General features: G+C 40.1%; 1 protein-coding gene across 1 annotated transcript in view; it reads right to left on the bottom strand.

Annotated features, from left to right (window-relative positions):
- Positions 1–7,944, bottom strand: part of DLG2 (discs large MAGUK scaffold protein 2) — a 701,362-nt gene extending 693,418 nt beyond the window's left edge. Inside the window, exon 1 of the mRNA XM_054382907.1 lies at positions 7,843–7,944. Within this exon, the coding sequence (XP_054238882.1) occupies positions 7,843–7,944 (102 nt within the window). The remainder of the gene's footprint in view (positions 1–7,842) is intronic.
- Between the last annotated feature and the right edge of the window lie 5,274 nt (positions 7,945–13,218).

Below are 13,218 nucleotides of genomic sequence, written 5' to 3'. Positions count from 1 at the left end.
GTCAACTAGTCCAACCCTCTCTGCAGTAAGCAGGGGCATCCTCAACTAGACCAGGATGCCCAGAGCCCTGTCAAGCCTCACTTTGAATACCTCAGGGATGGGGCCCCCACCACTTCCCTGGGCAACCTCTTCCAGTGTTCCACTACCCTCATAGTAAAGAACTTGTTCCTAACATCGAATCTAAATCTGATCTTCTCCACTTTGAAGCCCTTGCCCCTTGTCCTATCACCACAGGCCTTTGTAAGCAGTCTCTCTCCATCCTTCTTGTAGGCTCCCTTCAGGTACTGGAAGGACACCATTAGATTAGGTCTCCCCGGAGCCTCCTCTTCTCCAGGCTGAACAACCCCAGCTCCCTCAGTCTGTCCTTGTAGCAGAGGTGCTCCAACCCCCTGATCATTTTTGTGGCCCTCTCTGGATCTGCTGGCAACATATATTTTGATGCAGCCCAGGATGTGATTTGCCTTCTGGGCTGCAAACTCACATTGTCTGCTCATGTCCAGCTTCTCTTCCATCAGCACCCCCAAGTCCTTTTCCACAGGTCTGTTTTCTATCACCTCATCCCCCAGTCTGTATTTATAGTGAGGATTGTTCTGGCCCAGGTGCAGAACTCTGCACTTGCTCTTGTTAAACCTCATGAAGTTCACTTGAGCCCACCTCTCCAGCTTGTCCAGATCTCTCTGGATGACATTTCATCCCTCTGGCATATTGACAATACCACTCAGCTTGGTGTCATCTGCAAACTTGCTGATGGTACACTCGGTCCCACTGTCTATGCCATTAATAAAAATATTAAACAGCACAGGTCCCAGTATTGATCCCTGAGGGACACCACTTGTCACTGCTTTCCATCTGGACTTCAAGCTATTGAGCATTACCCTCTGGATGAGACCACCCAGCCAATTCCTTATCCACTGAACAGGCCACTCATCAAATCTGTATCTCTCAACATGGCAAGCAGGATGTTGTGGGGGACCACGTCATAGGCTTGACAAAATGATTGAAAATAACACAGGGATTGAAGATTTCACCAACAAGCAAAGTTTCTATCAGCGTACACATAAAAAAAAAACCCAAAAAACAAAAAAACAAAACAAACAAAACAAACAAAAAAAAATCCCCCAAACAACAACAACCACCAAATTTATTTTAAAAGCTACTTTTAGTATTGTTTTCTTGATTTAAGCTGTCTGCACATTTATTATGGCATGGATTCTCAGGGAGTCTCCTACCAGCCACCCCTCTTTACAGTGTACAGGGAGCTCGTGGGCAGGACAGTGGCAAACAGCATTCTCAGACAAACAGATATATTTTTAACATCTGATCCTGATGCTTTTAGAAAAATGCTTGGGCATCACCCGCCCAAACGCTGGCCAGTGCCAGTGAGTGACAGCTAGCAAATGAGCTCACATCAAGTAAGACTGAAATGGTAACACTTGTTTCCATTCCTTAATCAGTGGCTTAACTCCTGTGTGATTGAGGGAATTCACCATCGAACAATTTTTTTCTTCACTTTTAAGCTAGCCAGACCTCACCAGCATTACTTTCTCTTCTGCCTTCCTCTTTAGGACCCTTGTCAAGGTCACTGCCTTCTCATCCTACCCCTGAGCTGCTGTCTTTGCATTGTCCTTCCTCATTTCTCTCCTCCACTTGCCCCACCTGGATCTTCCTGCTGCTGCATCCTACATCTTATTAGGCTTCTGCCATCTTTATGTCTCCTGTAATACTGATCTCTGCAGCACCCACACTGAGTTCAAGATAAACTCAGGAACACTGTTGAAGTCACAGTCTACTCATCTCTGATACCAGAGTATTTAACCAGTGCAATGCTCTTCAGTAGTTTGGAACAAGAAGTTCTGAAGAGTAGGATCCATTCTATAAACTTTTCAACACTGGTAGGAGCTCCTGGCAGAGTCCCACAGCCTTATGACTTTGTATTTTGCCCTCAGAAAAGTTTAGTCTGGGGCCCTCCAGTACAATGCATAGTCCATCTTTTCCCACACACAATGATGGATGGGAACTGCTGGGGAGGGCCTGTACTTGTTATTAAGCCATGAGTGCTAACATGTAAGGGGTTAGGCAATACCTAACAGAAAAAGAAGGTATGGCCGGTTGAATTTGCTTGGGCTTACACCCCATGTCTATCTTCCATAGATGCTATGGCAGAGACGAAAACTCTCCCTGCCTTGAGCACTGTGCAGTAATGCACAAATCCTCTGTGACACAGCTGATCATACTCAGAGCTTCTTGCCAGTGGCAATCCTGCATCTCTTCAGCAGCTCCTTCTATTGCTGAGCATTGTTATTTTAACACCACAGTGGCCTAACAAGAATATGTGGAAGCAGGCTTCTCAGTGCCACTGCCAAATATTATGCATAGTGAGTAGTAGTAATGTTCCACTTGACTTACTTTGATGATTGTTTATGAATAAGCAGTAAGCTCTTTCAGAGACTTCTAGAACCCTATACAATGTATCAGTCTCTATAGATGGATCAGGGAAGTCAGAATGACCATACTGCATTGTATTTTTCAATGTATCCACTTCTGGCCTCTAAAATATCAGAACTGAAATATGTTAATGGAGTCAGAGGTTATGCCCACATCAGCAAGAAACAGGTATGGATCCACAGAATGAAGAGCTGGCAAGAAGCACTCAGCCACAACATTACACATATGTTTTGTGGTGTAATTTTAAAGAGTGTTAATCTGTTTTGTGGTTTAATTGAATACCTGTAACATTTTACACACTACTTGGTTTGTTCCTGGAGTACATCCTTCTGCTTAGTTTCATCAAAAAGCCATTCCATTTGCGCACTACAAGCCTACTAAACAGGGCAGGACATAGGACAACTACCTGAAGGGAGGTTGTAGCCAGGAGGGGTTTGGTCTCTTCTCCCAGGCAACCAGCACCAGAACAAGAGGACACAGTCTCAAGCTGCGCCAGGGGAGGTTTAGGCTGGAGGTGAGGAGAAAGTTCTTCACAGAGAGAGTGTTTGGCCATTGGAATGTGCTGCCCAGGGAGGTGGTGGAGTCACCATCCCTGGAGGTGTTCAAGAGGGGATTGGACGTGGCACTTGGTGCCATGGTTTAGATAGTCATGAGGTGTAGGGTGACAGGTTGGACTCGATGATCTTTGAGGTCTCTTCCAACCTTCTTGATTCTATGATTCTATATGGGCAGGCCTGGGTGACTAATTTCAATAGCTCATTTAGAATTCAAATGCATATTCTATCTAGTTGCATCCAGAAACCACCTCACACTGCCCCATGAAATGTAAAATCCCATCTGAGTTTATGAAGATGCATCAAGAAGTTAAAGCATGCAAAGCTTTGCACATGGTCTCTGTGATCATGCCTAGTTTGGAGCAGAATTTTCCTGTCATCTCAAATTGCTGTTTCTTACAATAGTCATGTCTAGACTATGACAATATAGAGACTATTCTTGATTAATAACTAAGCAACATACCAGAGCTAAGCATTCAAGAGCCTAATAATGCTAATACAGAGAACTAGTAGCTTTCTAATAGTTTGATCGTGACAAAAATAATAAATAGGAATATCTAAACATTCAGTAATCATAGAATCATAGAATCAGTCAGGGTTGGAAGGGACCACAAGGATCATCTACTTCCAACCCCCCTGCCATGGGCAGGGACACCTCACACTACATCAGGCTGGCCACAGCCTCATCCAGCCTGGCCTTAAACACCTCCAGGGATGGAGCCTCAACCACCTCCCTGGACAACCCATTCCAGGCTCTCACCACTCTCATGGTGAAGAACTTCTTCCTCACCTCCAGCCTGAATCTCCCCACTTCCAGCTTTATTCCATTCCCCCTAGTCCCATCACTACCTGATAGCCTAAAAAGTCCCTTCCCAGCATCCTTCACCAAATGCCTGACCCTAGGACCCTGCCTCTGTCTTCATAAAATAAGGATGGATGGCATTTCCCCTACTACTTGTTTTAATACTAAAACTTCTGCATTGCAACTGTTCTGCAAAACAAAAAAGTTTTGGCAGCTCAAGAAACAAGTGGCTTTGCTTTCATGCTCACCTTGGATAGAGGAATAGGTCATTATGTGGCTAGTCCTGCTTAAAAAAAAAAAAAGATAAATAGTAGGAAAAAAATACCGAAATCAGCTATTGTGCCAGAAAACTGCTTGTGATAAATGTGCTGGGAGGAAAGAAAGGAGACAGGGAGGAGAGGGAGGTATATCTTATTCCTTAAAAAATTAAAAAAACTTACAACCCAAAAAAAACCAGAACCCAAAACCCACCAAACCCCACGTCTGAATTATGCTAGGACAGATATAAAAATAAACCTAAATCAAAAGGAAAGTAGGATTTATCAAAATACCTGGTCAAGGTCAACAAACAGAGAAGTCACTCATCTTTCAATGGAATTTCCTCAATATCTACATTCAATACATAGAGGTAAAGGAGATAAGACAGAAAAACACTTCCATGTGAATGCTTGCAATGTAATTTAAGAGACATCTCAGTCAACCTGAAATCCCTCTCTGGCACTCCTAATAAGTGCAAAACGAACAGGATATTAAGAGTTGGGAGATAACTCATCTGCAATACTGAATGAACTATTACAGGGCTGAATTCAGCAAAACGAGTAAGCACATACTGAAATTTAAACTTGATTTTAAGTCTCGTCATCTTCAGGTGCCTTGGCACTTCTCTCGATGGAGATCCACAAACACAGCTCTGTCTTACACATAAGATGTCCTTTAATCCTCACACAGAAATCTGTCCTGTAGCTATGGAGCAACTTTAGGACTCAAGGGATACACATTCACGTCCCAGCCCTGCAAGATTATGAACAAGACAGTCCTGCAAAACACTTTCTGGCACATGAGAGTTATATTTTAAAAGCACTTCTCTACCAGAAATGGGAAAATTGTTTAAATATGTTAAAGTAGGTTGCAATAGTGGCACTTCAGGTAGACATTACCCTACCTTTTAAATTAAACTGCTCTGAATTCTCTGCAATTTCAAGGTCAACGATCATAAAACTAGACATGATTGAAAGTAAAAGTACAGGAAAAGGTCAGCTATCAAATCCAGGAAATCAAGCTGAAAAGGAAAGCTTCCTACAGGTGCAATTGACTCCTCCAGTGTCTTCTTTGCAACATATGGTGTAGTAAGACACGCACACCCTCTTCCTGCCCCCCCAATTTACTCCCTGGCACCACCTGTTAGGAGTGATCAGAATGTAAAATTATTGCATTGGGAGCAGATAAAAATGGGTGCGATGGTTCTGATGTGGTGCATTTCACTCACACACTTCTGTGCCCATAGGAAAAGAAGACTGCATACAGCACAAAATTGAAAGTAAAGAACATAAATGTAGAGTGTGAGCAATATCGCATTCCTTTAACTTGACTGCCCTTTTGAAAGGAGCTAGTTAATAACCTGACCTGATTATTTTGTCACTTGGAGATATTCGCCTGAATTTGGAGATGTTTATCTTTGCCTTTGTTGTCTATACCACTACCTATATTTTAAAACTCTTCTTCTATTCTGAGAACCTTTTTTCTGCCCTTTCACTCAGAATATAAAGTGTCATTCCAGTTTATTAGTCTCCCTTCCGAGTTCAAGAACCACGCGATTGCAGAAGTCATAATATTATGAGCACATTTAGATCCATTATATCATGTCACATAACTACCAGAATTCCTAAAAAAGATATATCCTTATTTCTTGTTCAGACTTCTTTACTTGATAACAATGGCTCTCTACCCTTAAATCTAGGAATATGGCCCTACGTGCCCAAAGCAAAAAGTCACGTATTTAGATATGCGCTGCAGAACAGATAGAAATGAGCAAAAGGTATTTGAAGTGAGGTGATACACTGGTGTGTAGAGAATATCTCATGGATGCTTGATGGTGGTATCAAAGGGTACTGATCTGACATGTGTTGAACCAACCCAAGATAACTCAGTTCGCTTGTACTCCTTCTCATCTTTCTGAAAAGGATCACTATCCCACACATCCACTTTTCATTTGAGAAGTAGTTCATACACTACCACAAGAAGATAAAACATTGACTGTGACTAACTTAATGAGCCTGAAGCACAGAAAAAAAAAAGGAGGAAAAAAATTTTTGAAATGTATTATTTTTATTCTTTTGCTTCTCCCTAACAGGATCTGAAAATCATGAAAGAACTTAAGTGCATCAAAGACTATCCTTTGAAAATCATGCTTACAGGCAGGAATACAAATTGGATACTAGTCCCTAGGCCACTGGCCTACCTTTGTAGAAGGGTGGCTTGCATTTAATTTCCCATGACTAACAATTCATCATTATTAATTAGAATTTAAAACTTGAAAACAAGACGGTTTAAGTTTTTAAAGGTGAAACATAAAATAAATATGAATTGTTCCTATGAAAAAGATGCAAATTGAAAAAAAAATGCTTTTAAACTGCTAAACTCTTGGTGCTATTTATATCACTTGTGGCATCATGACACAGCAATTAAATTATAACTCTTTCGCTAACGGAACATAATTTTGCCTATTTAAAATGGAAGTGAAGAAACAAGAAACTTGAGGTCAGGAAAGTTTCAAGTAACTAGAGATGTAGGCAGGCCACAGTCTGAGGATGAGAAGAAGGTAGACAATTTGTAAATGTTTGACTGAAAGCTGATTTAAGAATACTATGTGAAGCAGTAGATCTGTCATTAACTTCTGACAGAGCTATGTTTAGGGATCATTGGGTCATCTATAACCTATTTCATAAAGTTACTTCCTTTTATTTAGGCTGGTCTGTCACAAAGAACTCAGAAAACTGTACTGTGTTCCCTAGTTTGTGGGCTGTACAAATAAAATTTGATTTTTGTGGTTTAGCGGTTTTTGAAGATTAAAAAATTTACACGGATAATTAAAAAAAAAAACAAAACAACACTACCACTATTATTTCTTACATAACTGTTCATTTCCTATTCTATTTAAGTATAGAGGAATAGTTTTAATATCACCCAGTATTAAGGATAGCAGGGAAAAGGAATGGGACAACATTTGTAACCCCCCTGTGAAATCATCATAATTATTCAGTGATCCATGAACCAAACTTGTTTACTCAATATAATAAGTTTTTTAAACATGCCATCACTTTTGAATTATTTCAGTAAGATAACAAATAGCATTGCTTATACTCTAATGTTAAGTCAGGATCTATATGGGGGAAAATATAGTCCAATCCAACACCTTTGTTAAAAAAATTGAGGTGGGCTTGCATTACACAGCCAGAAAAGAAACTTCTCTGTCTAACTGCGCCACCTTTTGATTTAAATTTAAATGAGAAATTCAGTGATTGTCCAGTCCCTAGAAGAAAACACTTATTTAAAAATATTTCTGTAGACTTAAAAATGTTTTCAGGAGCTTACTTTATTTGTTACAGAGAAGTGCAGGGCTTTATACTTTAGTATGCCATGTCAGCAATATAAATGAAAAAAAAATATATGTATCTAGTCTTTCTGGTTTGTGTTTTTGTAATAACAGTACACACATCAAAATCAATAAAGCTGGGCAAATGGCAGAGTAGGGGTTTAGTAATCTTAGCACTGTTAGATAAGTACACAATCAACTCAAAGAGAAAAGCTTCATAATCCATTATATTCCCCTATGTAAATCTCCTCTCGTACAACCCTGGGAAATAAGAAAGCTTTACTTCTGATTTTTTTTTCCTAATATTTAAAACATGACTGCTGCAAGCCCTAATTTATAGCCAACATATCACAATTTGCACTGAAATCTCTAGTCAGACATCAAATTTAACAACACAGATATTCAAAGGAGTTACAAGCATGCATTGAAATACATTAACCACATCCTACCTTGCATCCAAACATCAACGATAAAGTGTTGTTGGTGCATGCAACTTTGCAGTGGCAAATCATTGGTGTAAAGCAGTCAGGATTTTTAACAATAGGGCACATTCCTTTAGTGCTGCAGTAGTGGCAGCCTACTGAAGGCTGAAAACAAGTAGCTAATACAGCACATGGAGTGGCAACATATGCTGCTCAACAGCTAGCTTTTCTCTTGCTGGTCGGAAGCAGCCTGCTTGAATCTCTACCTGTGTCCCATTCAGCCATCCCCTTCTTTGTTGATGAATCAACGATGCAGCATTGATCATGAATCTCAGGATTTCCCTTCCTCTGGGAAATTAGTTTTTACATCATGGGGGGGAAGGAAAAAAAAAATAGGGAAAAAAGGAGAGAAATGGAAATGAGGGGGACTAGCAGGTGTGGCAGTATTAGCATGTAAAAGGATGTAAACGCCTACTCATAACAATCACATAAGATTGTCATGCTAGCTGAAGTGGGCTGAAATTATTCCATCGGAAGAAAAATACTGCAGCTCCTGATTTGGTAAAAAGCCAGTGAGTTGCTGCAATACATAGTCATTGTGGGGAGAGAAGAGGAAAAAAAAATTACTTATCTAAGAAGCCAGAATCCTCAGCCTTTATCAATATGCATTCCAGTAAGGATTCCCTTCCCAGCGCCTCCCCGAGAAAAAGAATCAAATCAGTCGCAACTCCGGAGAAGAGATGACCTTTGCTTTCCCCAAAAAGATGAATCTCAGCATGAAACAAACTGTACTCAAAGCTGAAAATCCCAGATGCTGGGAGTTTGCAATCAGAGAAATACAAGTAACATTTATCCAATCCTGGCTTGCCACATGGGAGCTTTCTCCAGGCACGAATTTACAAATAGACAGGTTGAAGGATTGCAGGAGACACGGAATAAAGATATGAAGTTACACGGAAAATGCACCAGCGTGAAGCTTAAAGCGTAACCCTCTAAACTCTGCTTTTGAGGCAATGTCACTAATGACTTCAGCTAGTACTGTTATCCTATAACCTGCAAGTCGCTTGCTGTATTCCAGAAATGCAGTAATTAAAGAAGTTTGGGAGCATAACGCTGGTTTGGATTCAGTTACAGCTGTCGTTGCTCCTTCAGTTAAAGCAACACCAACTGAAAATGCATAATAAAGCACTTGGATGAGCAAACCACTAGCTGTGCTTTATAAGAGGATTATTTATATCAGAAGTTGGATGAATGTATGCTCCAGTTTTAGGTTTGGTCATGGCAGACAGACAAATATAAAATGAAAAGGCTACGGCATAGAAAGTAAAGCGATGTCTTCAATTGATTTCACAGCTGATAGCAAGGTAAACCCAGCAGTTGTTTCACAGTGATTTGACCCTGCTTTTTTGCGACTCACTAAGCTCTGCCCATCAAATTAGAAACTCCTTCTAAAGAAATGAGAGCAGCTTGTCTCCCTGGCAATTGCAAGTGAGTTCTTAAGGCACAACTGAAACATTTTTCTGTACTAAACCTGGACTAAAAATTTGTTATACAACAGAATGTAGAAACTGTCGAATGGAGGACTGTGTGTGCAGCCAGGTCAAGCAGTACAGAGGGTGAGTGGTACAGAATTGTTAAAAAGATCTGCCTGAGACTGCAGACCTGAGTGTAGGAGAGCTCCTCTATTAATATTTTACTACTTATACAGATATATATGTGTCTATGTATTGCATGTATGTATATAGCTAAATTTTAAGTAAAATTTGTAGAGTATAACTTATTCTCACTTTGTAAAGTTCAAAAAACATAAAACAACCATTCTTTTAACCAACGTTGATCCTATTATTTCTTTTGCACCATACAATGACTTTATTTTTATTCAATTTTTGTAAGCAGATAAATTTCAACTTGGTATAACATTTTCTGATTATTGTTTCTCACTCTGTATTTTTGAACTCAGAGCTCTCAAGAGCCCAAGCTCAGGAAAATGACAGCAGTTTCTAGATTGAAGTGACAGATAGAACTGCTACATAGCTAGAGTAACAACCTAGTTCCATTTCTGAAGATTTATTTTTTGCAAATAACAGGCTCTTGGAACCCAGTGTCCTCAATTCAGTCAGCTCATGGTTTCTTCCTAACAGCTTGGACATGGGTATTACATGTCATGGGAGTTCACCACACAGATACCAATCAATCAGCTACCAATAATCTAAGTCTGTCTGACCTGTTAGTCCAAAGTGACATTGCAGCAGCACTTATTTCTGACTTGCTGTGCTAGTTATCATCTGGAACAGTCACTGAGCCTGTTTAGAAATGTATTAGGGTGACAAACAGCAGCTGTAGCATTGCTGAATCTTTGATCTGTTTATTCCTAGCTTGCCTGTCTCATTATTAAGCTATATATTATACAGATTTTCTTTCAAGCACTGTCTCTCGCATAACCAACACTGGTGTAAATATAGAAAAGTGTAGTTTCCATGACAATACATTCCATAGTTACAGCCAGCAGCCACTATCATTAAAACATGAATCACAGTGCTACCTTAAGGTGTAAGCACACTACATCATTGGCCCTAGAAGTGTTAATTTGGGATGGGGGTGGCGTGACAGTATTTTTAGGAGGCACTACTACAAAATGCCAGAAAACTCTGCTATTTAACTGTTTTAGCAGTTCTAATATTCACCCATCTTAGATATTGAAGTGATCAGGAATGCTCTCAATCTGTCCTAATCATTACCATTTCTAATATAAGAATACATTGCATTTGCAATTTTCACAGATTTAAACACGATGTCCTGATTTAAAACCAGACACAATCATCACACAAATGTGATTTCCAATTAATATTCACAGGCCTTATTTAAATCACCTGCATTTAATTCCAAATTCAGATTTCAAGGGAGGGAAGGAAAATCAGTCAGCCTCTTGCATCTTTTGGATCTCTATGTATTCAGCTGGCTCATGCTCTCAAAAGGGAGGACGTACCTGTTCATTAAAATTCCCATTTCTTCCCTAGTCCCTGACACTGTTGCAGGTTTCCAGCCAGAATATGTTTCATCTGTGTTTTCATTTCAGTGTTAAGATGCACCAAACACCAATCATCTGAGTATGGTTCAAGGCATAAAGTATCTCTCTTCACACTTTAACTAATTGTTGCTTTCAAGTAAAAACCAGTTACCTGACATACAGTCATTTGGGGTAAAAAGAAAAGAAAGATTCATTCCAATGACACATTGGAATAATGATAACTCGTATCAAGAATGGCCAAGGCATTCATTTTAATTAGGGGACTATCACATATAGAAAACTGCTATGTGAAAACATTATCTCAGAGATCCTCTTCTACCTTTTTTTTTTGCTTCAAACAGCACTCATTCAGACAGAGAAGCAAATTGCTAATTGCCAAAAAAGGCATTTAAATCCTAGTCATAATGCAGGAGCAGGGGGGATCTTGTAAAATCTATGTCCACATTTTCTCTCTGTCTGATGGGATAAACGAAACCTACGTTGTGGGTGTTACTGTATGAAAAAGAGAGTCCACAGATCTGCTGAATTTGGTGAGCCCTTCACCTTCCATTGGACTTGTGTGAACTGATCCAACCTATTGCTCTCAACCACCACGCTGTCACAATGAAGTATCAGCAAAGGGGCACTCCCAGAAAATGCATTTATTTTCAGAAACCTTAAGTAAAATGTTCCCATCAGTGAACAAAAGGCAACTCCTGCTGTCTGAGCTTACTTTTTCAAAAGTTACTTTTTCCCTCACCTGCTGGATATGGGAGGAACAAAAACAACTTTATTACGTAACAACTGCTGCTCCACTTAGTACTTGCATTTGGTTCATTCCGCTGGTTGGTAAAATCTCTCTTGTGTAACCAGTCTTTCTGGCAGTTGCCTTCACCCAACCTTCTTTGATGATGTCTGCCTTTCACAGTGCATCATTATGTGGAAATAGATGAATGAACTTTGAACTGAGCTACATTTCCAAAAGTGTGATAGTCATGCTTGCATAGTATTTCATGAATGTATATATATGTCCTCATCCACTGGAACTAGTTCAAATAGCAATACTTAGCCCTGCACCTGACATATCATGTGAGAATCAAGAAGACCAAGATAGGTAAAAATAGAAGTAAAGACCAGGAGAGTCACAAATAATCTTTACATACTTGCCATTGATTACATTAGGAATTTATTTATTTATTTATTTCCTTTTTACTTATTTATTTATTATTCTTTGCTGTTTCTGCTGAGCAACTTGCTTAAGTTTTAGTACTATACTACAAATTTGTGTATTTTCCCTAGTTTCACTACCCAAATATTTGTCCCATTGTTATGCCATTAAAAATTCTTCCAATTCCTTACCACATTTATTAGATACCACAAGATGATCTATAGACCCTTGGCCAAGATATACATGTGGCTAACTTTCTTCTAGCATTTGACTTTGTCAAACTTGAAAGGTCTCCCATTGAACTAGAAATTACATCACTCACCTGTGTCATGTGTTCATAGAAACATAGAACCTTAGAATGATTTGTGTTGGAGGGGACCTTAAAGCAAATTGCAGCCTAGTTCCAACCTCTCCAATGTGGACAGGACACCTTTCACTACATTAGGTTGCTCAAAACCCATCAAGACATGGAACACTTCCAGGAGGAAGGTGTCTACAACCTATCTGGGAAACCAGTACCTCACCATCCTCACTCCTTCTTTCTTACATGTAATCTAAATCCATGTGCTTTCAGTTTAAAGCCATTGCCCCTTGCCCTTGTAAAAAGTCCCACTCCAACTTTCTTATAGGCCCCCTTTAAGAACTGAAAGGTCACAATTAAGGTGTCCCTGGAGCTTTCTCTTCTCTATGCTGAACAAGGATAAGGAACTTCTTTTGTGTGTGTCCAAGGCCCAAGGACTAGACTAGATCTGGATGAGTCATGCCATAACAAGGACATAAATAGGGCCACTAGGGTGCAGGTGAGAGAAAGTGGCCCTGGGACTTTCATGTCAAGTAGGAGGTTACACGTTAACACTGGAACAGGCTGCCCAGAGAGGTTATGGAGTCATCTTCTCTGAAGGCATTCAAAACCCACTTTAGATGACCTTGCTCTAGCAGGGAGGTTGGACTAGACAATCTTTTGAGGTCCCTTCCAGTCCCTAATATTCTGAGATTCTGTGAAGTTTGCTACTTCTGTGAGATGCTGTTGCGATGGCTGGGACTCACCTCTTCCACTATCATGAGCAGCAGCTGCTGCCTCTCACATGGTGGCTTGTGGCAGCTGGCTTGTCTTTCCCACATCTCTATATATAGACAGGAATGAGTTGCTAGTTGATTCCTGCCAACAGCAGCCCCTGCTAGTGGAGAGCTGCTTTGCTTCTCCTAGAGCTGAAGAGGACATGGACAG

This window comes from Indicator indicator, chromosome 1, assembly GCF_027791375.1.
Source record: "Indicator indicator isolate 239-I01 chromosome 1, UM_Iind_1.1, whole genome shotgun sequence".
Taxonomy (NCBI): Eukaryota; Metazoa; Chordata; class Aves; order Piciformes; family Indicatoridae; genus Indicator; species Indicator indicator.
Note: the sequence above shows the minus strand (reverse complement) of the source record. Positions and strands in the feature narration are given on the sequence as shown.